This window comes from Petaurus breviceps, unplaced genomic scaffold (assembly GCF_028583685.1).
Source record: "Petaurus breviceps papuanus isolate PSGF00001 unplaced genomic scaffold, PetGlider_PUasm1.0 90760, whole genome shotgun sequence".
Lineage (NCBI taxonomy): Eukaryota > Metazoa > Chordata > Mammalia > Diprotodontia > Petauridae > Petaurus > Petaurus breviceps.
In genome coordinates this window covers 5,323,944-5,351,099 of record NW_027187338.1, presented here as the reverse complement: position 1 = coordinate 5,351,099, position 27,156 = coordinate 5,323,944, and the positions used below count along the sequence as shown (strand labels likewise).

At 41.4% G+C, this 27,156-nt stretch overlaps 1 protein-coding gene across 1 annotated transcript; it reads right to left on the bottom strand.

The window, feature by feature from the left end:
• Positions 1–1,520: 1,520 nt before the first annotated feature.
• On the bottom strand, positions 1,521–27,141 carry CDCA8 (cell division cycle associated 8). The gene is made up of 10 exons (XM_069067966.1): positions 26,806–27,141; positions 22,823–22,951; positions 22,293–22,333; positions 10,276–10,348; positions 8,939–9,012; positions 7,948–8,012; positions 6,646–6,741; positions 5,466–5,592; positions 2,824–2,910; positions 1,521–2,337 (listed from the first exon to the last, which is right to left on the bottom strand). Exons 1-10 carry the CDS (start codon positions 26,900–26,902, stop codon positions 2,293–2,295), a joined length of 834 nt encoding a protein of 277 aa, XP_068924067.1. The 5' UTR covers positions 26,903–27,141; the 3' UTR covers positions 1,521–2,292.
• Positions 27,142–27,156: the final 15 nt, after the last annotated feature.

The window sequence follows — 27,156 nt, the reverse complement described above, 5'->3', positions numbered from 1 at the left end:
CCTGCTTCTGCCCCATGACTTACACCACTGCAGTTCTAACCTGTATGCTTTTTCCCTTGGCTCTGGCAGCACCTGGCGCACAGTAGGCGCTTGATGTGCCTTTCCTTCCTCTGCATCTCTTTTTAAACAATTCCTTGCTTATCTTGCATGCCATATTCCACGAGCACCTAGTTGGTTCCTGTGCTTTTGATGCTACAGATTGTTAGCTGTGTGCTTTCTCTTTTGCTCTTTTCCTCCTGGGGATTCTGTTCTATTCTACTCTTCCAGTCACACATTGCACTGGATGCCTTTTTGCTTCCTCAGCTTTTTGGTCTGTTTTCCTGTGAGATTTTTCCTTTGTAGGTTGCTTTCTTCTTTTTTTGTTGTTCTTTTGCTGAATCCTTCTGTTTGAGAGGGTCCAAAGCAAATGCTCTCTCCTCCAGAAACCTATCCTGCCCCTCGACGGGGAAGGGTGTTTCCTTTGACTTGACTATTGCTTACACCAATAGCTGTAGTACAAGATCAGTACAGGCCGTCGCCTCATCAGATAAGCTGAGGGCAGGGACTACGTCTTATTTGGATTTGGTATTTTTCCCAGAGCTTGGCAGAACAGCCACTTTATATCTGTTGATTGTTTAAAACAACAAGATGAAGTAAGCAAAGGAAAAGACAACACTGGAGCGTGGGAAATGAGAACAGTGGTACTCTCACCAAAGACAGGAAGCCAGGCTGAAGGAAGGGCGGTAGGAAAAAGAGTAAGTCTTTCTGTAGATGAAAACAGTGGGAAGATGCCATGACTGTACACTGATACTTGATGAACCCTGCACTAGGGTGATGAGATGGGCAGCATCAGCTTACAAACAGGGCCTCTCAATTCCCCCAAGCATCCATGAACTCAGCAGAAGGAAACTATCTCCATCTGGACATTCTGGAAACCCGTCAGTGGCCTCCGCCTGAGGTCTTTCAGCTCCTTTAATATTTGAAGAACACAGACAATACCTGGGAGGCGCATATGTTATGTCAAACAGCACCATACATGCTGGAAAATATTTGCTTCCAGCGTCAACGTCTACTAATACATGAACCCACGCGTGTACATTGTCTGGAAGTGGCCAGCTAAGAAACTGCCACAGGGCACTTTTTCTCCTTAGGCTTTCATGTGTGCCCACACTGACAGAAGCATTCAAAATGGGAAACCTGCTAGAAAAAATGCCTAACATAAAGCCAGTGAAGCAGCATGTGCTCTTGCTTCTCTCCCCCAGGAGGCTAACCTAGAGTCTTGCCCTTCTAACACCTGTTAAAGGAGAAAACCATTCCAGAGTTGGGAGCTAGCAAAGTCCAGATTAGGTGACTGCAAAGAGGTGGGTGTGTTCGGAGTGGCTTCATAGCTGTTGATGGGGCCAGGCCTTTCCCCCTCATATCTGCATCTCTAACTTCAAGAGAGGACGGACCCTGGTACCCAAGTCATTGTCTGGTTTAGGCCTAGGCTTGGCCAACAATCCCCAAGCTCACTCCAGACTGTTACTTGCAAAGAGACAGGATTGTGACTATTAAAGCTTATTTATTGAAGATAGGTACAAACAAAGAATTCCCAACACATTTGGTCAGAAGAGAGGAGGAAGAGGAGACACACCAGGGCTGCTGCGGCTGTGGTTGGGAGGCAAATGCCGCAGCTGCTGCAATTTCCCATCTCTTGCAGCCAAAGCCCTGTCTTGTGGCACCTGGTACCACTGCCCAAGGTCCCCAAAACTTTCTGACAAAAACTTGCAGTCCTAAAAATGAATAAAGTAGTAGAGCCGGGTTGAGGCACACTGGAGGACTCCCCAGTGGCCGAATGTCACCCCCATCCTTGCCAAACCTGTTTCCACTGTAAGGTTTAGCTGCTCAGCTGCAGTGTGGGGCACATGGGTAATGCCCAAGGGGAAGAACGAGAAGCCTTTGGGATCCCTGGAGTCGAGCAGGGCAGAGGATTTAGCTAGGAGGAGTGGCAGCATGGCTTGAGAGATCCCATTGCTGCAACAGCCCCTACTGGGGGAAGAAAGTGCTGGAGGCTGACCAGCTGGCTTGGCAGATAGTCGGAGAGGCTGTGGTCAGAGCAGCCTTTCTTAACTTTTTGCCCTGAGGGTTTTGACAGAAGGGGAATGAGAACAAAGGCATGATCTCTACTACTATCTCACCAGTCAAAAGGTCAGTCAATCCCTTTATAAAAACTTTGGACCCAAATAAGCAAGCATGAAGAAATCCTTTGGAGATGGCAAAGTTGCAAATGTCCCATCACAACTGGCTTGAGCTTCTTGAAGAATTTCAGTTGCTTCATTTTTGGGTCCGTAAGCTACTAAAAATATGAGCAAGTCGATTCTAAAAGGAAAATAAAACATGAATTATCTAGAGAAGACAGGCATCCTTTTAATATTTAGTACATGGGCATTTCATGGCCACAAATCCTTGTGCTCTTATGGGGCAAATCACCACCTCTCTCTAAGCCTTCTCACAGATATTATTCCATAACATTAGTGGGAAAGGTACTAAGTGCATGGAGAATGCTTGCCAAGCCTTTAGACTACATCACATCTACGGTATCAGGCTACCTCTGGAGCCAGTGGATTTCCCATGCTGCTCCCAGAGCAGCTTCCTTTACCAGGATTTGAAGGCTTCCCCAGGCCTGAGTCTACGGGGACAACACTCCCCCACAATTCAGGGCTTGGGGACTTTAGTCAGACACTCTGACAGATGCTTCTGAGCATAACCAGAAACCGAAGATCAAGGGAAAACATTGGGTGGGAGTAACTTTCCTCAATATTCAACATGACCACACTTCAATGAAATGGAGTTAAGAGGACTTACAGATAGCTTCTTGATGTTTCCCAAGGCCTCTGGATCCAGATGTGCCAAATCCATCTTTTGTAAATCACTGGCCAATAAGCGCATGTTCTGTACAAAAGAAAAGGGATTGTCAAATTTGAGGAGTTCACATCCAGAAGACCAGAGAACCCAAGAACATGCTCAAGTATCACCTCATACATTAAGCTTTTCTTGATCCCCCAACTCCTAGTGTCCCCAAATCTGGTGTTCAACTATTCTGATTTTATTCTTTTTGTATTTCTTCTGTATATGTATACATGCACTTATTTGTCTTCCCCATTAGAATGTAATCAGTAGAAAGTTTCCTTGGGGGTGGGGTGGAGTTGACAGTAGGGTGAGAGGAAACAATCCAGCCTAGTTCTCTACTAAACATTCTCCACAAAGAACTAGAAAATGCAACAGACTGAATTCTGAGTGTGAAAGTCAAGAAAAAGTCAGTGAGTCCTTTTTCTTGCCCAGGGTGGCTTAGGGAAACAGAGGGAAGCCTGTAGACACCTAGGATGGAGTCTGGTCTGGAGAGTGCATGGAGAATTTCAGTGAACTGAGACCGTACCACGGAGAAAGGGATCCTGGGGATTCCTGAACTAGCACAGCAGTGGGCACCCCCTGGCAATTCTGTTGCCCACCACCCCATTCCAATCACAGATCCTGGGTAGAGAGGGGAAGTCTTGTGTATGGGCCCTCACTGTGTACTTGGGACTCAGTTCTAACCTCCAGACCTGTGAGGAAGCCTGCAATAGAATAACCAGGGCAGGAGATCCAGACCAAATGGGAACTGGCGGTTCAGGTGCTCTGAATCTGCAGAACTTCCCATCAGACTAACAGTAACTGAGTTGACAGTAGTCTAAAGAAACTCCCTACCAGGAACAAGCCAAAAGACTCCACACTTGGATTGGGAGCTTGCAGAGCTCAGACCTGAAGGGCAATGAACAGAGCTTCCCCTGGATCACACAACATTGGAAGCAATGAAAACTACAAAAGGACACAGGAGGACAAAAGTGCAGGCCAGACAGTGCCCCTGGAAGTACACAGAGCCCAAGCACTAACATCAAGTCCAAAGTCTAGAAGCCAGAGGGAAGAATGAGCAAACAAAAAAAGAATCCCACCATAAAGAACTATTATGGGGACAGGAGGCTCAAGCCACAAACACAGAAAAGAGTGTCTTGAAGACACCTACATTTAAAAAAAAATAGTTTAAAAAACCAAATGAGAGTGGTAGGGGAAAAACAGAGGAAAAGAGAATTAACCGCTTGGGAAAAGTGGCACAAAACCTCACTGAAGAAAATAACTCCCTGAAAATTAGAATTGACCAAATGGAAGCTGATGACTCCATGAGAAATCAAGAAATAATAAAAACAAAGTCAAAAGACTGGAGAGTTAATTTGAGGATCACAAAGAGCCCAGTCATCATGTTTCAAGAAATCAATGAAGAATGTTGTCCAGATATCTTAGAACCAGTGGGTAAAACAGAAATGGAAAGAATCCATTTGTCACTCCCTGAAAGAATACAATGAAGAATGTTTGTATCATTCTTTGTTACCTGTAATCCCAGCACTGAGCACAGAAAAAGAGGGTATTCTGACAACCTTGGGCCAGAAGCTGGCCGAGCTGGAGCAGCTGCTGAAAAGTAGGCAGGGCATTTGCTGAGAGAAGAGTCCAGCACAGGGGTGAGGAAATCTTCAGCATGTGTGGCCTTCTAGGTTCTAGCAAAGGCCAAAATGGGCAATACATGGGCTTCCCTGCTAATGTCACTCTAACTTACGCTTAGAGAGAGTAAAATAGTTCATTCATGAAACGCTATTGATGATGACACCAACTGTTCTTAGGAGAATAATAAAAATAATGACAAACTAACATTCATAGAGTGCCCACTGTGCCAGGCACTGTGCTAAGCACTTTACAATTATTATCTCATTTGTTCCTCACAACAATTCTGTAAGATACGTGCTTTTATTATCATCTAAATTTTAAAGGACCTTTTGACAGAATCAAAGTTTTACAGGACAAATCCTTTTATTAAGGGGATTTGTTCTGTGAAGTTTGGATTCAGTCAAAGGGTCACACTTGAGGGCCTAGAGGGCCACATGTAGCCTCAAGGCTGAAAATTCCCCATCCCCACCCCAGCCTATGCTGCTGTTTCTACAAGAAGCCAGTCTCCTTGAATGGGAACTTTGATTTATTGATTTTTCAATGAGAAAACACCTTTTGGGACACACACTTTTCTGTCTCAGAATATCAGTACATCAGTTCATCACTTCAGTTAATGAGAACTGAGCTTAACTCTGTTTTAGGGTTTTAGGTTTAATAGGCATGATGCAAAGCTTATCTTTTCAAGCTGGTAATACCTAAAGTTGTGATTTGCATATCTAAAGTTGCATATCAAGCACGTAAATAAATACAGAGGTGGGCAGTTTTCAAGTCAGAAGAGTGTCTTCTGTAGCAATGGCACCCTTGGAGGCCAGCATGAAACATTGGCCTAGACTGGTGAAATAGACTGGGCAGCAGATGCAGCTGAAACAGAGATAAAGGCATATACAAGAAAGATGTCTTTGGAGGTAGGTATAAAGGTCCCAGAGGACCCAGAATGGCCACAATCCCTTCCCATAAACGCTGTTCTTTTTTACCTCTCCTCCGCCCAGGGGCACAGTGAGGAAGACATCATTGCTATCAGCCAGGGGGCTGCCGTTCACAGAGATGTTGTAAATCCGCTCTCTGGCTGCAGGGGTACGGAGGCCTGGGGTCTTGAAGATCCTATAAAAGCAGGAAAGTCTTTGTGAAATCTGCCCACTACACCGAATTAAAGCAAGAATTATGAGCACTTCTAGCCCAATCCTAGCTCAAGTTGCAATTCTGAAATCACTTACTCCAAAACCACTCACTTCTAAGAGGAGGGTGAGGTTTAAATTTAGAAAACTTCTGAGCAGAATATGACTAAACACAACTTGCCTGGGAGAAAAAGGCTGTAATTACTAAGCATGCAGCTAGAAAAATAAATTCTCATCTGTAAAATTTTCAGCACCACAAAACCTAGTTGCTAAAAAGAAATAAAACAAAATCACCAGAAATAGACCATGGTCATTTCATTTAGAAGGGTAGTCAAATGCTTTCCATAAGCTGTTCAAATGTCACAGGAGAGATGATTTGGGGATTACATTATCACAAGATCTCTAGAACCTAACATTTTCAAGATGATGGAGATTATTACACAAGAAAGAAAAAGTGAAAATTATTAAAATGTTGGCACGTGTTTCTTTCAAACCTCTGGGTTAGAATCAGCAAAGGCCAAAACGGGCAATACATGGGCTTCCTTGCTAATGTCACTCTTACTTACGCTTAGAGTAAAATAGTTCATCCATGTAATGCTATTGATGATAACACCAACTGTTCTTAGGAGAATAATAAAAATAATGACAAACTAACATTCATAGAGTGCCCACTGTGCCAGACACTTTATAATTATTATCTCCCATTTGTTCCTCACAACAACTCTGTAAGATACATACTTTTATTATCATCTAAATTTTAAAGATGAGGAAACTTGAGGCAGTCATTGGGTAAGAAACTTGCCCAGGGTCATACAGCTAGGAAAAGTCAGAGGGCAGATCTGAACTCAGATTTTCTCCAAGTCCAGTGCTGCAAAATAAATGCTGAGTGAAGAAGGCAACAAAGCCCTTGTCCCCTTCATCCTCTGAAGAAACTCTGGACACTAAAGGATCAGGTGCATTTTCCAAATGTTTGCTCTCTGGTGACTAGTGTTCCATACTTGGGCCATCACTGAACTTCAAGTAATTTAAAAGTCCTTACCTGGAATCAAACTTGGGTGTCAGGCCTGGAGTTGGCCCTAAGATGGAGAAATCCGATCTGCCCGTGGCCGGGGTGACAAGACTGGTTTGGTTTGACCTGTTTGATTAAGGTAACACTGGTAAAAAATTTGCCATGAGAGAGAATCTTAATCTGCTTGAATAAAGCACCAGTCTCAATGATTCTGATCGTGGTGTTAGGGCAGTCTCCCAAACAGACTCCTCCTTCAGCCTGCCACTGGCAGATTTCTGGTTCACCTTTAGCAGTCACTACCCCATGGCAGAATCTTGGTAGAGGAATATTCTCTTTGAAAAACCATCCTCTAGAGTCATAATTATTTCTAGAAATTTATTTTCCATCTCTCCCATTTGGAATCTGTGAACTAGTTCACAGTGCAGTGGGGGGATTAAAGCATTCCAACATTCTTTATTAGAGTGTGAGGAAATTTCTGAGCATGAATTATATAAGACAGTCTCATGCTATTAAGTTAAATGGACACAGATTTAAAGCCTTTAGCACTGCCTGTCAAAATTTTCTTTTTTTCTTCTATCCTAAAGACTACAATGTGAACACAGCATCAGGATTCCTAGCATGATTTAAAGAATAAGTTACAACAGAAATTAAAAGCCTCCACTGGACAGCAGTACACATGACACTGCTGAATAAATAACCATGTTATTAAAAAAACATGCCTTTATAAAAATGACCACTGTTGTATCCTCCTCACTTGCTGTATACTAAGTCCTAGGCAGGCCTCTCTCTAGTCTAACCCTAGCCCTGAATCTGCCTCTTTGTCTTTCTTTCTCTTCTATATATTCTTACTTTCTTGTTGTTATAGATCCCTTCTCAAAATAATATTCTTAAATGCACAAAATAGACTATTACAAAGGAAACTAATTAATGAGAGGTGTCATTTTTTCCCCATCCAAGTTCCTGGACCTCTTGAAACCTCCCCATGGGCCCAGTGGGTTTAAGAACCCTTAACTTCTAAGATACTTAGAAGTTAAGCTTAGCCTCTCCTAAGCTCCAGTCCAAAGCCAAACCAGTGATTAGATTGACTTTTCTCTGCCCTTTTATGATGTGGCCTTTCTGGACTGCAACCACCTAGCCTAAGTCACAGGAAGAAGAGAATCTAATTTCCCTGTTGCCTGGGGGACAATTTGTCACAGGTCCCTACTGTAGAACACAGTCTCTGCCTGAGACAGAGGGCCTCAGAACTTCTCCATGTCTACATTCAAAATCAAAAGATGCAAAGACTTTAAGGTCTCCAATCCGCTCCTCCCACCAAGTTCCCCTCTACATTGCCTTTTGTTTCTGCCATTTGCTCGCACTGACTGAGACCTCTTCTTGGCCACTGGACACTTCTTTGCCTGAGAGAGAAACAAACGAGATTCAAGTTACACATGGGAAGGATAACAAGTCCTGAAAAGAAGTCTGGGGAAAAAAATTAAGCTCCAATACAAAGATTCATCCTGTGAAATGCAGTGATCAACTCCTAGAATCACAGGACCACATCCACTCATGTGTCACAATTTGAGAGTTGGGATGCCAGTGGCCCATAAGAAAGCCTCGCTTCTACTACAAGTGGCTGCCCAGCTTCTGTTTGCAGACCCCTATGGAGGAGAAGGCCCCTCTCTCCAGACAGCCCATTCCACTCCTGCACTGCTCTAATGCAAAAAACCTGGCCTGACATCACATCAAGCTTACCTGTAGTTTTCACCTATGGCTACTGGTTCTTCTCTCTGGGCCCAAAACAAAATGAATACCTCTTCTACACAGAAACACAGAACATCAGAGCCAGCAACATCTAATCTAGCTCACTCGTTATTTTATAGATAGGCAAAACTTAGGCCAAGACATGGGATGCGAGCTGCTTAAGGTCACAGATGGGCTCAGAATCCAAGTAGGACAGTATAAAAATGGGACATCAGGCCACAGGCAAGATCAGTTCCTTATGTCTTTTTCTAATGTTGAAAAAAATGGAGCTGTTGTTGAAGATATTCTGGCTTCTTTCCAAATCTCTCAACTGACTTAAGTGAATATGGCACCAGAAAGTTAAGATGTAAGATGTGTAACCTTCTAATCTTCCCTCCATGATGCAGCTCTCCTCATCTCACCTAAGCAGCCTCGAATCAAAGTTATGACTACTTTAGACAATTCATCTGCCTGCAAATTTGACGCAAGTAATGTTTCAAGTACCATTATCTGCCTAATTTATTCATTTTTGGCATTAGCCAATAACAATTCTCAACACAATCAGGAGCTGACACTAGACCCACAAGGATCTTTTCCTTACCTTTGTAGTCTGAGGATCAACATTTTCATTCTCTTCTTCTTTAATCATCTCAGCTACTTTTGCTGCTTTCTTTGCTGTAAGGAACAGTTAAAATAGACTGATGACTCTAGAAGGAATTAACTTATTTAATCCAATTATTGGTCACTCAGAATGATGACATACAACCTGCCTTTTTGGGGTGTATGAAATAATGCCAGCAGCTCCCAGGCATGTGGTCATTCCCATGACAAAGCCCTTAGCCACATTAGCTCCATTTGGCAGAGTTTTGTGACTTGTCTGATGTCACACAGTTAAGAAATGGAAGAGCTGTACCAAACTTTACTATTTCCATTATCTATATTAAAGTAATGTAATAGCAGGCAACTCAATGATTGGCTGCCTAAAAGACAGATCAAATGGCTTAAGTGAACTTTTTTTGAGGAGTTGGGAGGCAAATATTTTGTAACAATTAGTAAGCAAATTATCTCTTTCAAGAACCAATGCTCATTCTATTAAACCAAACTGCCTCTTGGCCAGACCTAGACTTTTTAGAAAGATTATTTTGGTAGCTATGTCTAGGGTGGGTTGAAGAGGAGAGAGACTGGAAGCATGGAGCTCAATTACGTCCTAACTACTATCACTGTCCAGGCAAGAGGTGATGACAGCCTGAACCATAAGCTTCACTCTGCACAAATTGAGTTTAAGATGCCAGTGAGACATCTAGGAAGAATCACAGCCTCAGAAGTGGAAGGGACTTTGGCAGTTCCATGGTTCAGCCAATCCTCTGACAAACAATCACCCAATTTTTATTAAAAACCCATCCACTTTTGGGGAACCCACTATTTCATGATGTTCTATGTTTGGACAATTCTAATTGTTGGGGAGCTTTTCCCTACATCAAGCCTAGCAGAGAGCTAAAAAGGAGTTGATGAGCAGTGTTCAAGATACAGACAAGGAATGAACACACACACATATACATACACACAAATCTATGAGTTATCTGCAAAAGAAATATTATTTGAATTCTAGGGACCTGATGAGATCTACAAGAGGGCACATGTAAAGAGAAACTGGCTTATGCCTTAATATTGAGGAATGTCCACAGTAAAGGACCAAGAAATGTGTGATTGATTCCACAAAGGAGACTAAGAACAGTCACATGGGTAGGAGAACTAGGAGAGAACAGTGTAACAAAAAAAGAGAAAATACCAAGTGCAGGGTGATTTCTTGCAGAAAGGTCAAAGGGGGACTAAAAAAAAGCCAAAGGATTTTATCAGTTAAGATCACTAGAGACCGCTGTTTTAGGAGAAGATTGGGGGCAAAAACCAAATTACAAGAGATTGAGAAGAGCTACCCACCTTTGACAGCTTTCAAGGGTGTCTGAATAGCTTCAGCTGTCAGCTTATTTATCTCTGTGATATCCAGGTCAGCCTGAAAGAAAATAGCCAGAAAACACCAGAGGCATCAATGTACATGATTAATGAGAAACATCAAATGATGAATGTGTTCTCCTCTTAGAATCTCTTCTTGCGTCTCCGCCACCTTGCCCTTTGAAATGAAATGTGATCACCCATAGATAGGATGTCTAGATTGCTACTGCCCTGTTAGAGGACGTCACTCAGTGAATCCACCACTACCTGTGAATATAGCTAAAGGGAACATTCTTTAATAACAGTCCTTTCAGTACTGTGCTCAAAAAACCAGGCAGGGTAGTACAGACCTGTGCCTTTAATTAAAACTGGTCTGCAGCCGTGGGGCTTAACTCTGGTGGCCAGATAGGATATCTAATGGCTAATACACACAGACACAGACATACATACACACACACACACACCAGGAAGGTTCACACATACCAACAAGGCTACTCTGTAGCAGGCACTGAGCTATATGCTAGTGACAGAGAGACAAAAATGAAAGTCCCTGACCTCAAGGAGCTTAAATTCTACTAAATTCAATAAGCATGTATAAGATACTATGTTGCATACTGAGGATATTAATGAGAAAATAAAAGGCAGTCTTTGCCTTCATGAAGGTTACATCCTTCTGAGCTTTACTGCTAGATTAGAAGGTACTGTTTCTCCCTTATTTTAACAAACTCAAACAATTTACAAAGGAGCTTCCTGATCATGTTTTTATTTGAAAATGCAAAAGGTCAGATGAACTCTGCGGTGTATGACCAAGTACTTTACCCAGTCAAGGCAAAATGTCCTACTTTGCTAAGCACCCCAAGTTTTCCCACAATACTTTGTTAAACACATCTATCTGAACAAATGGTTATAAAAGTATTGACGGCAGTATAGATTTTAGAAGCTATAAACTAAACACATTGGATGTTATTTTCCCTCTTGTTCTAACCACCTCTAAAATTTAAGATAATCTCCCTTTCCTTTAGCCTATTCTTTTTTTAAAAATGATTTTCCACTTGTCATGTGAAAGAACTATGGTTTTCTCTGTCTTTTCCATCTTCCACCTTCTTACAGTAGAAGGAAATAGTCCGTATCACAGGGACTTTAAATGGTATTGATCCCTTCTCTCTTACCTAGAGGGCTATCTCCTATAAAAAGAATTTTAAATAAAAGCACTTCAGCAAAACCAACCACTATACCAAGTCAAACAATATAGGTGGCATTTCATACCTACAGTCCCTCTCATTTCTACAAAAAGGCACATCCTCATTTCTCTTCTGTGACAAGTTTGGTTATTATTATACATCATTTAGTTTACGATTTTCTTGTTGCACTTTCCATGTACATAGTCATAGTTGGTGTACTTCCCCTATTTTCATCAAAAGCACTCACTATCCTTCTTCCAGTCTCCTGGGATCTTAAACTTTGGTGAACTGAATCCTATGCTCAGAACTCTGCCTTATTCCATATATCCACTGAGTTGTCAAAACTTGCTATTTCTCCCCCCAAAACATCTCTCAGCTCTGACTTCTCTTTCTTCACAGGCTGCTACTACCTTAGCTGGGGTCCTCATCACCTCTGGCCAGGATTACTGTGACAGCCTTCTATGGTGGCTCAGATCTGACAGTATGACATCATTACTCAATCAATTTCAGTGGTTCCCTATTGCCTCTAGGATCGAACACCTCCATTTAGTTTTGAAAATTCTTCACAACCTGGCCCCAATATCCTTTCTGTCCTTATTAGACATGACTCTCTCCTACGTTCTGTAATTCAGCCAAAAAATGGCCTTTTGTCTCTGTTCCTCCCATAGCCCATTCCGTCTTCTACCACTGTGCCTCTGTATTGGTCATTCCAATACCTGGAATGTACTTTCCCCTCCCTCCCCTCCTTTCAGAGGCAGCTCAAAGATCCCCCGCCTTTTCTGACACCCTCTCTGAAGTGCTAGTGCCCACCCTTGCATTTTAATTACTTTTTTTCTTGATTTTTCTTTTGTATGTAGCTTAGTACTTGTCATCTTCCCCATTGGAATAGAAGTTCTTTTTGAGTAGATGTTTTTCATTCTTTGTACTTGTATCCCCAGAACTTAGTAGAATGTTTAGCACACAGTAGACATTTAATAAATACTTGTTAACTGAGTGAAGGTTTCCAAGATTCTGCTTACTTCACTTCATAGAAATTTTGTGGGTTCCTCATATTCTTCTTATGTGCAGTAATTTTCCTTCATGTACAACCATGGGCATCTACTTTGATTCCAATTTAATTTGTTATTGATATATATTTTAGTATAAATGGGGCCTGTCTATCTATCCATCCCTATCAACCCATTCCTGTGGCTTCCTATTGCCTGCAAGATACAGTTTTTAAAATCTTCTGGTTTTTATAACCTTCATAACCTGGCCCCTTCCTACTTTTCCAAGTCTTCTTATACTTTACCCTCTTCCACATACTTGATGAGCAATGAGTCTGGCCTCCTTGCTGTTCCTGGGACACTCCATCTCCAACTTCATGAATTTTCATTGACTCTCCCCCAAGTCTAGAATTCTCTCTCTCCTCATCTCTGTCTCCTGATTGCCAGCAAAAATACACCTCTTCAAGGAAGTCTTTTCTGATCCTCCTTAATCTTCGTGTCTTTCCTCTGAGATTATCTCCAATTGATTCTGTCTATATAGTGTTACTTGTAAATAGCTGTTTCCCTTTTGTCTCTCCCTATTAAAATTGTGAGCTCCTTGAGTTCAGGGACTGTCTTTTGCCTTTCTTTATATGTACAACGCCTTAGTACACTGAATGGAACATTAATAGATTTTTTTTTTTTTAAGATTAGTTGTTTTAATCAACCAAGATCTGCTTTCTTACTCTCCCACTTTCTAAAAGAGAATATTAAAAAAAAAAACTATTACAAACCTGTATAGCCAATTGAAACAAATGTCCACAATGCCCTTATATCCCCCCCTCAATCCCCAAATTTGTCTCATTCTGAATTCTGAGTCTTTCGCCTCTACCAGGTGGTGGATAGCATGCTTCATCATTAGCCCTCTAGAATCCTGGGTGGTTATTACACTGATAAAAGTTCAACACAATAGTATTCCATCACAATGATATACCAAAACTTGTTCATCCCATCTCCAATTTATAAACACTGCCTCAGATTCCCATTCTCTGCAACCTCAAAAAGACCTATAGTTTTGTATATCCTTAAGAGTTTGTTTTAATTATGACTGATCCCTCCCTTAATCTCTCCATCTAATTCCCCTTATTCCCTTTTCCCGCTTTCTTAATGAGTAAAATGGATGTGTGTGTGTGTGTGTGTGTGTGTGTGTGTGAGGGAGAGAGAGAGGGAGAGAGTGTGAGTGTAAGAGGGGAATGAGATTCACATGCTGGCCACTCCCCCTACTTCTTGTTTGTATAGTATCTATAATAATCTATAAATAAAAATCTATAATAAAAAGTATCCATAATAAATAATCAATCTACTTTGATTATTTGAGATAATTTTCCCTAACCTTCCTTTTGCTTCTCCCTGTAGTATATTCCTCTTTCCTTGAGAATATTAAGACATTCCAGAACTACTCTAGACTCTTGTCTAATTGGACTCCCTCTAAGAACCCTGATGATACAGTTCAGAGGAGTCACATGGATCATCTCCCCATATTTCAATGAAAAGTTCATCCTCATTTAGTCCTTGATCATTGTCTATTCATGTTTATCTTTTTGTGCTTCCCTTTATACCTTTAAGTTTCCCTGCAGCTCTGATCTTTTCATCAGAAATGTTTAGAAGTCCTCTTTCATTAAAAGGTCCATTTCCTCCCCTGTAGTAGTATTATGTTTAATTTTTCCAAATAAGTTGTGCTTGGCTGTAAGACCATTTCCTTTGCCTTCTGTAATATTATATTCCAAGTTCTCTGCTCCTTCATACTGGGGGCTGCTAAATTGTGTATCATGCTGACTCTGAATCCCAAGTACCTAAATTCTTTCTTTCTGACTACTTGTAGCATTTTTTCTTTGACCTGGAAGCTCTGGATTTTGGCTATGATGTTCCTGGGAGTTTTTATTTGGGGGTTTCAGGAGGTCAATGGCAGATTCTTTTTCTACTTTGTCCTCTGGTTCTAAGAGATTTGCACAGTTTTCAAGATTTCTTAAAACAGGACATCTAGATTGTTATTTTGGTCAGAGCTTTCAGGTAGTCCAGTGACTTTTTTTCCCCCCTTTTGGAGGGCAATTGGGGTTAAGTAACTTGCCCAAGGTCACACAGCTAGTTTTTTTTGTGTGGGTGTTAAATGGCTGAGGCCAGAACCAAACTCGGGTCCTCCTGACTCCAGGCTGGCACTTTACTCACTGTGCCACCTAGCTCCCCCTAGTCCAGTGACTCTTAAATTTATCTCCTTGATGTTTTCCGGATCAATTGCTTTTGCTGAGATACTTTACATTTCCATTTTTTCAGCCTTTTGATTTGGATTTAATATTTCTTGTTGCCTCATTGGTATCTATTTGGTCCATTTGAATTTTCAAGGAGTTTACTGCTTGGGCAAGGTTTTGCACCTCTTGTGATATGCTGTTAATTCTCTTTCCAATTCTTTCTTCTCTGACTCATTTCTTTCCTAATTTTTCCTCAAGTGTTCTCATGTCATTGATAACATTTTTTAATACTCGCTTCATCTCTTCCAGGAATTCTAGTTGAGTTTCTGCCCAAGCTGTGTTTTCCTAAGGCGATGCCTGTAGATGTATTGGAGCCATTTGCTTCTTCCATGTCTGTATCCTGAACATACCTGCCACCATAACAGCTCATTTATATTTTGGTTCATTTGTTGTTTGTCCATTCTTCCAGTCTACTTCCTGACTTTGGATATGTAGAGAGCTGGGCTCTCTACAGCACTACTGGAGGGAAGATCTGGACTGGTTCTGTTGCTGTGTTCTTGGGGGTATGAAGTATTGTGTTATTCCAGGATCTCAAGGCCAGGATGATAACTTGGAAGCTTTCAGTGCTCCCCAAGTGGTCTGACCCAGGGTAAAATATGATTTCTGTTCCCCTTAGACCCCTTCTGAGCTCTGCAACTTCCTGACCTAGGTTTAGAAAGGTACAAAAGCAGAATACTGCTAGACTCCACCCTGATAGGCTGGCCAGAAAGCCTTGTTGGGAGGCGGAACCAAGACGGTGGAGTAAAAGCAGGAACCTGCTTAAGCCCCCACACCAACCACCTCAAATACCTGTAAAAACATGACTCTAAACAAATTTTAGAATAACAGAACCCACAAAGTGACAGAGAGAAATAAATCTCCTGCTGAGGGTAGCCTGGTAGGCAGCCAGGAAGGGTCTATCACACTGCACTGGGGGCTCAGCAGTTCTGTGTGAGCTGTGCGTGTCCAGACCCGGGGCTGCCCCAACCAGTCGCACAGACTGGCCATAGCAGACTTCAGGGAAGAGAATCACCGGCAGCTATGGCAGTTTCCAGACTTCTCAACCCATAAATGCCAAAGAGAAAGTAAAAGGTCAGTAGGGAACTCTGTTGGAACTGGGTGATGGAAGAGTGCAGTCTGGCCCCTGCCCCCAGGGCAAGAGGTGGTGGGTGCCACAGCAGCTGCCACAGCCACTGCAGCTGCGTGGCTGCCTCCGGAGCTCCTGGCCCGCAGATAGTAGAGGGACCAAGCGACCATTCAGAGATTAATCGCTCTTGGTTTGACCTGCTTGGTTCTGGGTTGCAGTCTTGGGTGGTGGTCCTGGGGTGAGAAATTTGGGGCACAGCTCTCTCCACTCTGGAAGCAGAGCTCTACCATGGCAAAGAGCTCAAAAGTCAAGTAATTGACTGGGAAAATGAACAGAGGAAAAGAAATCAAGATTATAGAATCTTTCTTCAGTGACAAAGAAGATCAAAACAGAACCAGAAAAAGACAACAGAGTCAAAATTCCTACGTCAAAACCTTCCAAGAAAAATAGGAACTGGTTAGAGGTCATGGAGGAGCTCAAGAAAGATTTTGAAAATCAAGTTAGAGAAGTGGAGGAAAAATGAGAATGATGCAATAAAATCATGAAAAGAGAGTCAACAGCCTGCTAAAGGAGACTCCCCCCCCCAAATACTGAAGAAAATAACACCTTAAAAAATAGACTAACTCAAATGGCAAAAGAGGCCCAGGGGTAGGTAGGTGGCACAGTGAATAGAGCACTGGTCCTGGAGTCAGGAGGACCTGAATTAAAATCTGACCTTAGACACTTAACACAAAAACTAGCTGTGTGACCTTGGGCAAGTCACTTAACCTCAATTGCCCTGCCCTCCCCCCTCCAAAAAGCCAAAAAAAAAAAAAAAAAAAAAACCCACCCAAAACAAAAAAAGAGGCCCAAAAGGCCAATGAGGAGAATGCCTTAAAAAGCCCAATTGCCCAGATGAAAAAGGAATTTCAAAAACTCACTGAAGAGAATAATTCCTTCAAAATTAGATTAGAGCAAATGGATGCTAATGACTTTATGAGAAATCAAGATACAGATCCAAGCAAATGAAAAGATAGAAGGCAATGTGAAATATTTCATTGGAAAAACCACTGACCTGGAAAATAGATCCAGGAGAGAGACTTTAAAAATTATTGGACTACCTGAAAGCCATGATAAAAAAAAAAAAGCCTAGAAATTATCCTTCAACAGATTCTCAAGTACAATTGCCCTGATATTCTAGAACCAGAGGGCAAAATAGAAATTGAAAGAATTCACCTATTGCCTCCTGAAAAAGATCCCAAAAAGAAAACTGCTAGGAGTATTATAGCCAGATTCCAAAGTTCCTAGATCAAGGAGAAAATATTATAAGCTATCAATTTGAGCATTGTGGAAACACAATCAGAGTAACACAGGATCTAGCATTACATAATAACACAGGATCTAGCATCTACATTAAGGGATCAAAGGGACATGATATTTCAGAGGTCAAAGGAGCTAGGATTAAAACCAAGAATCACCTATCCAGCAAAACTGAGTATAATGCTTCAGGGAAAAATATAGTCATTCAATGAAATAGAGGACTTTCAAGCATTCTTGATGAAAACCAGAGTTGAATAGAAAATTTGACTTTCAAATACAAGAAGCAAGAGAAGCATGAGAAGGTAAACAGGGAAAAAAAATCATATGGAATTTATTCAAGTTGAACTATTTACATTCCTACATGGAAAAACAATAATTGTAACTCATGAGACTTTTCTCAGTATGAGGATAGTTGAAGGGAATATATGTGTGTGTGTATGTATGTATGTATGTATGTATAGGAGGGTGTATGTGTGTATAAATACATATGTGAGTGTGTACATGTACACATAGAGGGCACAGGATCAGTTGAATAGGAAGGGATAATATCTAAAAAATAAAATCAAGAGGTGAGAGAAGAATATAATGGAAGAAGGAGAAAGAGAGATAGAATAGGGTAAATTATCTCATATAAAAGGGGCAAGAGAAAAGTGTTACAATGGAGTGGAAGAGCAGGAAGGTGAAAGGGAATGGGTCAACCTTACTCTCACTGAATTTGGCTTAAGGAGGGAACAATATACACTCAACTGGGTATCGTACCCTACAGGAAAGTAGGGGGGCAAGGGATAAGAGGGGGAATGATAGAAGGGAGGGAAGATTGGGGGAGAGGGTAGTTAGAAGCATATACTTTTGAAAAGGGACAGGGTCAAAGAAGAAAATAGAATAAGTGGGGGGTGGGATAGGGTGGAAGGAAATATAGTTAGTCTTTCACAATATAACTACTATGGAAATGTTTTGTGTAACTATACATGTACAACCTATATTGAACTGCTTGTCTTTCCAGTGGGAGTGGGTGAGGAGGGAAGAAGGGAAAGAACCTGGAAATCAAAGTTTTAAAAACAAATGTTAAAAAAAATTTGTTTTTTACATGCAACTGGGAAATAAACTATACAGGCACTGAGGTATAGAAATCCATCTTGCCCTACTAGAAAGTTGCGGGGGGTGGGGGTGGGAGGGGTATGGGAGAGGATATAAGAGAGAGCAGATTGGGGGAAGGGATATTCAGTAGTCTCGATGTCTTGGGGTGGGGGTAGGGGAAAGACAGGGAGAAAATCTGTAACTCAAAATCTTGTGGAAATGAATGTTGAAAACTAAAAATAAATAAAAGATTTTTTTAAAAAAAGAAAGCTCTGTTGGTTCAAAACGGCAGAATCAGAGGACCCCTCTCTCCCCTCCCATTTTGGTCTGGGTTCCTTGCTTTGGTTATTCCTCTGCAGGCTAAGCCAGATACTGGAAGGGAGATCCTGATTTGAGATTGAGGTCTGAAATTCCTCCTTTCCTAGGGCCTCTCTATCCTGTATAAGGTCCCTTTCTCACTACATCTTGGATAGTGGTCAACAAAGCTGTCACTTGGCAACTGTCTCCATCATAGTGCCCCAGTGTGGGTCTAGAGGTTCCCAGAATGGGTCTGAGACCTCTTTTTATGCTGGTGTGCAGCATCTCCCTGGGCACTGGCATGCTGCTTGCTTTGTGTTCCTGCCCTGACCCTGTCCTCAGTGTCTGCTCAGTTTATGCTAACCTAGGCGAGATAAAAAAACTCACTGTGACTTCTTCTGGATTTCTCCATCAGGATTCAGTCTGGTTCATTTTATAAATCTGTTTGGAGGAGTTGTGGACAAGAATTTAACTGCATTTGGGGCAGCTAGGTGGAACAGTGAGTAAAGCACCAGCCCCAGAGTCAGGAGGACCCTAGTTCAGTTCCGGCCTCAGACACTTAACACCCCCACAAAAAAACTAGCCATGTAACCTTGGGCAAGTTATTTAACTCCAACAGTCCTCCAAAAAAAGCAAAAAAAAAAAAAAATTTAACTGCATTTCATCCTTTCACTCTGTCATTTTGGCTCTACTCCCTAGAACAGATTCTTAATAAACACCTATTCACTTAACTAACTTTGAAATCTTTCGCAATATACCTAGTAGTAGGATCTTTGGGTCAAAGCATATGGACATTAGTCACTTAAAAAAAATGAATTCCCATGAACTTATAAAGCTAAAATGAACTGGAATTTGGTCAAAACCATGAAAACTTATGTGCTGTTCTTCAAAGCACCAGGCCAAGGAGTATAGTTCAATCCATTTACCTCACTTAGGATTAAATGCAAATTTGCTCACTTTATTGTGACAAAGATGGGCCCTTCTACTTCCCAGTTCTCCCATTACAGTAAAAGACACAAAAACAAGAGGACTGTGGACCCCTTGCTATTCCTTAGACTCATCTTTTATAGACTGACCTCACCCTTCTCCCAACCATCTCTCTCCAAACTCCACATCTAAATCACTTTGGTTTGCTGCTAGAAGAATGTGGATCTCTTTCTATTTCATTATCAAACCCCTTTTATGTTTAGGAAAGTTCCATCAAGATCTGGCTCTTTATTTTACTATGTGACTTAAAGCCTCCAGGTTCCTCACCTGTAAAATGGGGATAGTAACACCTGCCTCTCCTAGGAGGGCTATAACAATCACGAGGTAATGCACACATACAAATACACAAGTGGTGAAGCACTAAACACCCCACAGTATGACATGTGCCATCTCTCCTTCTTCCTCCTGGTCCTCCTCCTGGTTCTTAGTCCTTTTCAAGTCAATTAGATGTAGTTCCCATCAATGGAGGTCTTAAGCCAAGGCTAGACAAACATTTGTTAGGGACATTGCACAGATAGGGGATCATACCTTTTGGAATAGGTTGGACTAGATGACCTGAAGTTCCTTACAATTTGAAAACTCTATGAGTCTATGACAACTCAAAGCAGAGAACTGTGGCTTCAATTGTTCTATGGTTAACAAGTCCAATGGCTAAGAATTGAAACAAATTATGTGTTTTGTTCCAAGGCCCATGTAATAAAAAAGGGTGCAATAGGTATATCGATTTAAAAATAAATCTGGGTTTCAGATTACCTAATCCCACTGGAGAACTCAAATCCAGTTACTACAAAGGGAACAGGAAGCAGAACAAGCCATCACCCTTAGGAGTTTATCAGAATAGACAACAACCCTGAAGCAAATAACACAGTAGCTCAATGTTCAATAAACCCATGAACTAGTAGGGGAAGAATTCCTTATTCAATAAAACTTCTAGGAAGACTGAAAAGTAATTTGGCAGAATATAGGTTTAAGACCAGCATTTTATATCACAAATAAGAGCCAGAAAGACATACAATCTAAAAATGAAAGACCACATTATTAAAAAAAAAAAAAAAGGCTAGAGAATGGAAGGAAAGAGTTTTCACAATTATGGCTGGGGGGAACTGTAGACAAATAAGAGAGAAAAAAAGAAAAAATGGACAATTTTGATTACATCATTTTATAGCAACAAAGAATAAATAGAAGAGAAGACTAATTGAGGAAAAAAGCTTTGTATCAAGCCTCTCTGATAAAACTGCCATATACCCAAGATACAAGAAGAATTCAAGCAAACTTCCAAGACTAACAGCCCTAGCCCAGTAGATAAGTTGTGGAAAGATATGAACAGTTTTCAGAAGAAGAAATATAAGTTATAAATTATCATATACAGAGTTCCAAATTCCTAATAAGATGCAAGTTAAAATACTCCTGAGGTTTTATACCTCATGCTCATCAAGTTGGTAATGCTATAAAACAAAAATTGTCAATGCTAGAGGACTATGGGAAGTCAGGCACACTAATTTACTATTGGTGAGAAATAGTATTTTTCTTACCCCCCTCCCGCTTTCTTTTGCTTTTTGGAGGGGGGAAGGTAGGGCAATAGGGGTTAAGTGACTTGCCCAAGGTCACACAGCTGGTTTTTGTGTTAAGTGTCTGAGGCCAGATTTGAACTCAGGTCTCCTGACTGCAGAGCCGGTTGATGCTCTATTCACTGAGCCACCTAGCTACCCCAAAATAGCATTTTTCAACACATCTGGAAAATAACTTGAAATAAGAGGAAAATTACTTAATTCTTCATACTTTCTGATTCCAGCAATCCCTGTACTGTATATGTAATGAAAAGAGATCAAAGACAGAAAAAGTCCAATATGTATCACAACGTTCATAGAAACACTTTTTGTGGCAGCAAGAATTAGAAACAGTGGGTGCCCATTGACTGGGGAATGAATGGTCAGACAAATTATGGCTTTTTTGGGGGAAGACTGGGTTTTTCTAACTTAAGTAGGTTGGAAGTACAGGTCCTCACTGGTCCAATATCAGGCAGATTAGCATGGAAGCTTGGAGCTGTTCTGTTTCCAGTCTGGGCCAGTTGGGCCCTCAGGCATTCTGGTGGCCTCTGCTCCAGGCAGCCCAACATATTGGTGCTGGATTCAGTTTGGACACCTAACTGGCCTTGGGCCTCCTGCAGCTCAATAATCCCAGGCATGAACAACCCAGCAGCCTCAGCTTTGGCAGCAGGGACCACACCCAGGGCATCACCACAACCAGCCCAAATTGTGGCATGCAAACGGTAACAGAAGGTTATCACACCATTAAGAAATGATGAATGTCAGGAATCCAAAAAGAGGGAAGACTTTTACCAACTGATGCAGTGTGAAGTAAGCAGAACTAAATAAATAATATATATGATGACTACAATAACATAGAAAAATAGTATTAAAAGACATCAAATTTCAGATTAAATGCAGTAACTGATCTTGGATCCAAGGTACCAACGATGAGGATACTTCTCCTCCTCTCAGTAGAGAGGTACAGGCACAGAATGCTTTACATGCTGTCAAAATAGAGTCTATTTTCCTTTGTTACATGGGACAGTTTATGAAGGGTAGTTGTTATGAATTGACAGCAAAATAAAAGACAAAAAACTGTCAATTAAAAAAAAAAAGCCTACCAGAGCAGCAGAATCACTGAGGACCCCAGAAAGAGATCTTTCTGTCTTTATTGGTTGTATCTATATAATGTCCTCTTCACAAAAACACTGCCTCGGGCAGAATAGTTCAACAAATATTCCTGGATTTGATACAGAGAGAAACTACCCACAAAAGTCAAATAAGACAAAATCACTTACTGTTGCTGCTTCTTCCAGGGCCTGTTTGCTTCCCCCTAGGGCTACAAAAAGAACATTCCTCTTTAGTAACTAACACATGTGGACAAATATTTATTCAACAACAGAAACATCTTTGGAAGACTCTACTTAATGTAGTAGTTCAATGGAGTAGCTTTGCCAAGAAGCTACTTAAGTATGTAGAAAAGGTTGGAAGATTAAGGTAACTAATCAATAAGCTACTGGGTTTTCAAATGGAGGACTGCTGATGGTCCTTACAGCTCTTTGCAAACTATGATTTCTCATTAACTAGCAATCATTCCAAAACGCTGTTGACAATAGTGCTTTGAGGAAGACCTTTATATATGGGCTACAACCACGATCACTTTACATTCTATATTGTTCCAGTTTTCAAAGCTTCTGACAACTTTGTAAAACGACCATAAACAGCAGCAGCAGCAGCAGTTCTCTAAGCTCAGAGAGCCGGGCCACTATGTGAGCCTCAAAAGGCCTCTATGCTGCGGTTAACAGCTAGGAGAGGTGCAAAATCTTACCAAAGTATTCACGCCAATTCATTTCTCTAAGTGCCTTGGGAAGCCTTAGGATTTCAATGTTGTAAAGGTTGTCTACTTCTTTGACGAGGTTCTGGGCATCTGACTGTATTTGCTTCGATCTAATTTGTACTGTAAGAAGGAATTTAAAAACCAACAAAACAGGAACAGGTCACTGTACATAAAACAGGAAAGCAATTGAAAGCCTTAATAATTTTGTACACTTAGAAATGAACCTTTCTGATATTTTCAAACTACCTGGTAACAACCCTACCCCCAAACCCAGGAAAGTTGACAACTCCTGGTTTCTGAGACATAATTAAAGATGACCCTTCTAGCTCTGGATTCCAGGTTTTCCTGTCATCCATGGATTTGTCTTACAGAGATATACGTCTTTTGATAAAGTGGCTCTAAAGAATCCCAATCAGTCACCTCACCTCAGGCAGGGCAGTCCGTAGGGTTAAAGGAAAGAGGGACAAAAGGGGATACTATCTGAGAGGGTTGTAGGAAACCATTCAGTCACTCAGATGGAGATATAAGTATAAATAGTAAGAGTTCATATTCATGCAGCTCTTTTCTCACAACAAACCTGGGAGGTAGCCAGGACAAGTATTACTGTCCTATTTTAGAAAAGAGAAAGCTGAGGCTTAGAGAAGTAATATGGCCAAGATCCCATAGCAAGTTAGTGGTAAAAGTCTGAACTAAAACACAGATTCTAAACTGCAGTCTTGTATTCTTTCTATGATACCACCCTTTCATTGTACAAAAGAATGCTAATGTCAACAGTCATCTTTGATTCTTTTCCTAGCAAAAATAAATCAAAGAATGTCAGAGATGATGGGAATCATTTAGGGTTGGGAAACCAGAGGCCTTTTAGTATGCCCATTAAAAAAAAAACAGGGATGTAACTTTGAAAACAAATTGAATCACAACAGCAACTGTAATAGAATTGTTAAATTTAACAAAACTGCTTCACTGTTTAAAGTGGGTCTCATGCATTGTAAGAGTCAATGTAGCTGATCAACTATTTCACATTCCTCTAATAACTTTCCCAGAATAACAGATGACATTCAGCTGGGTGACCAAATGAAACTGAACACAAAAATACTAGAACTAAACATAAAGTTCTTCAGTTAATAACAAACATAAGGAAAAGTGTCACTAAATCCTGTTTAACTTAAAGAAGGTTTGGCATATCAGAAGGTCTCAAGGCTGAATAAAACCTACATGTTCTTTCCAAAGAGAAGCCTCTGGACAATCTCAGAATCTACAGGGAATTCCTTGTTCTGTTTGGTCTTTGCAGAAAACATCTTCCATGGTATTGGCAAAAAACTTTTGGGGACCATAACAATTGACATTTCTATTGTCCTTATTGTTTGCAAAGTGCTTTATATTTGATCCTTCACATAGGTATTACTATCCTCATTTTATAAATGAGGAAACTGAGGTTCAGAGTGGTTAAAAGATTTGTGTGTGGTCACACAGCTATCAACTGCTGGAGCGGGCACTAAAACACAGATCATCCTGACTCCAAGTCTACTGTCAATCATGGGTCTAAATCAGTTCTAAAGCATCCCAATTAGTCGCCTCACCTCAGGCAGAGCAATCCCTAGGGCTAAAGGGAAGAAGGGCAAAAGGGGACACTGTCTGAGGGGGTTGTAGGAAACCATTCAGCCACTCAGATCAAGGTATGGGCACTCAAATACAGATCATCCTGACTCCAAGTCTAGTGTCAATCATGGGTCTGGGTGTCATCCTGCTTTATGCCTTTTTAAATACTGATAGACGTTTACTGAGCAAATTTTTATCTTTGGGATTTCATCTCCCTAGCAACCTTGGACTATGGCATAGGTATGGGAGCTATTTTAATGGAAACTCCCTAATAAGAACCATGACTATTTGAAAGAGGTTGGTCTAATTATCCACATAGGAAAAAAACAAACCCTAAGGTATAAAGAATGCACATTGTTTCAGTTATAACAGGAAGTTGGAGGGATAGCACTTGAGCTCAAAATTAAGGAGGAAACTGGATCATATTGCATTTGGGAAACTGTAGCATTTTCAACAACCCTCACCTGCTTACCTATTGTCAAAGCCCATCTTTTTAATACTAATATTCTCCCAGTGATATTATATAATTAACAAACAGCAAGATTTGTGCAAAACCTAAACTGTAGGTGAGCCAATGGAAAGATGCCCAGTGAGTTTAAATAGAGTACAAGCAGCTGTGAAAATCAACTGAGATAATATATGTAATGTAATTTACAAACTTTATTATGATTGTTACCAATGACAACTTACCCTTGAAGATGCTGCAAAATACAGAACAAGAACACATTTGAAAAGAAAAGGAGGTAATTAGCTATGTAAGTATAGAGGGATATTGGATGGATACTCTTAAGTGTTACATCAGTATTCAAGAAACATTAAAAAAAAAAAACTAGGAAAAAGACACCAGCATAATGAGTAGATTCTCCATTAAGGGTCTGGGGAAGTATATGGGCAAGAATTACAGCAATTGAAACACTGAAGTAAATGTGAATGAACACAATAATTCTGCTTCTATAATTGTACTGCAGGGAAATCATTTTTACATCACTTACATAATTACCAGTCTCATAGCTAATGGATAGATGGATGGTTCCTTGGAATGATTTTTAGCCTTCCAATTTTCCAGAGCTGTAACAAAGTCTCAAGGATGAGAGATTTGCCTAAGTCATATAGTAAGTTAGTGGTAATGCCAAGAAAACAACAAAAGAGCTTTTGAGCCCCAGTCCAGGTCTCTCCCCTTTCTTAAATTTCAAAGAACTTTCTGTACTCCTTTTTTATAATACACTTATATCAATTGACAAGCATTTACTAACTATGTACATATGCCAGGGAATACACTAAGGCTGAGGATACAAAAGAATAACAAAAACAAACAAAAAAAACCTCCCAGCTTCCAGGAGTTTAATTGTATATGTAAGGTATAATATCGCATCTTTGCCTCATATCTACTACTACACATGGAGCTCTAGGATCACATCTTGCGGAGTTTTCTCTCAGTGTCCTGCATAGAACAGACACCTGAAAAAAGTTCCTCGAATGGATTACATCTCCACACAGCTGCCAAAGGGATTTTCCTTAAGGAAAGGTCTGACCACATCACTCCCCTATTCAAACTCCAACACCTTTCCGATCAAATACAGGGTGTCCCAAAAGTCTTAATGTACATTTTAAGCTTTAAAGCTTAAAGACATTATCAATAAAGCTTTTAAAGTGCACTAAGACTTCTGGGACACACAGTTTAAGTTCTTTGGCAGTTAGAGTCCTTCACAATCCGGTCCAACCGGCCTTATGGTGTATCACTCCTCCGCCCATACCGTTCCACACCAGCAGATTTAGCCTTCCCTCCTGTCTTTCACGACTTGGCATTAACAATTCCCCATATCTGGAATTCAGCCCCTCCCTTTTCATCTCCCTTAAGAATTCCTTGTTTCCTTCGAAACAGAGTTAAAAAGATGTCTTTTCTGATTCTTCATTCCCTCCTTCCTCCCAATGTCTTTCCTCACCAATTACCTTGTATTTATTTATCACGTACTTACATCTGATTGGGCAGGGGGGCCTTTGGGTCCTGGGGGAGGCCAGTTCCCAAAGAGACTAATATGATATTTGCGTAGGCTGTCACCCCCGGCCCCGAAATAAAGAAAGCTCCCGGAGGGCAGGGGTCGTTTCTGCTTTTGGCAGGGTGTCCCCAGCGTCCAAGCCCAGGGCTAGGAAGCAGAGGTGCGGGACGAGGCTTTGAAAGACCCGCCCCGCCCTCCGAGAAGGCGCCGGTAAATATCCGGTGGGAACGGATTCGGCGCTCGCCTCCTCCCCGCCGACGCGTTCCGCGGTTACCCAGGGCAACTCGAGGGCAGGAGTCAGCCTCTCCCCCCCTTCTCCACGAGTGCACCTAGTTAGCGCCTTTTGTCTCCCTCCGAGCCTCGGGGTCGTAGCCTTACCTTCACGGTCGAAGTCCTTGAGGAAGGAGGCGAGCTTTCTGCTCCGCACCGAGCTCTTCTTGGTCGTCCGACTCGAGGTCTTTTTCGAAGGAGCCATAGCGCCGAGGCAGAGAAGACACCGCGCGACCGGGAAGATCGGGGCGACACGGTGCGCGAGGCGGACGGGACTTCCGGAGAAGTCAGTGCCCTGCAGATCGTGCTCCCACACCCGAGGAAAGGCAGATTGCTCCCGTCTGGCCCCTTACAGCTGAGAAGAACAAGGTCCCAAAGAAGTCGGAAGTGACCCAAACCCGCCCTACACCAGTCTCAGGGATGTTAAATGGAGGCGCTGCCTCTGCCTGCGGATTCAAA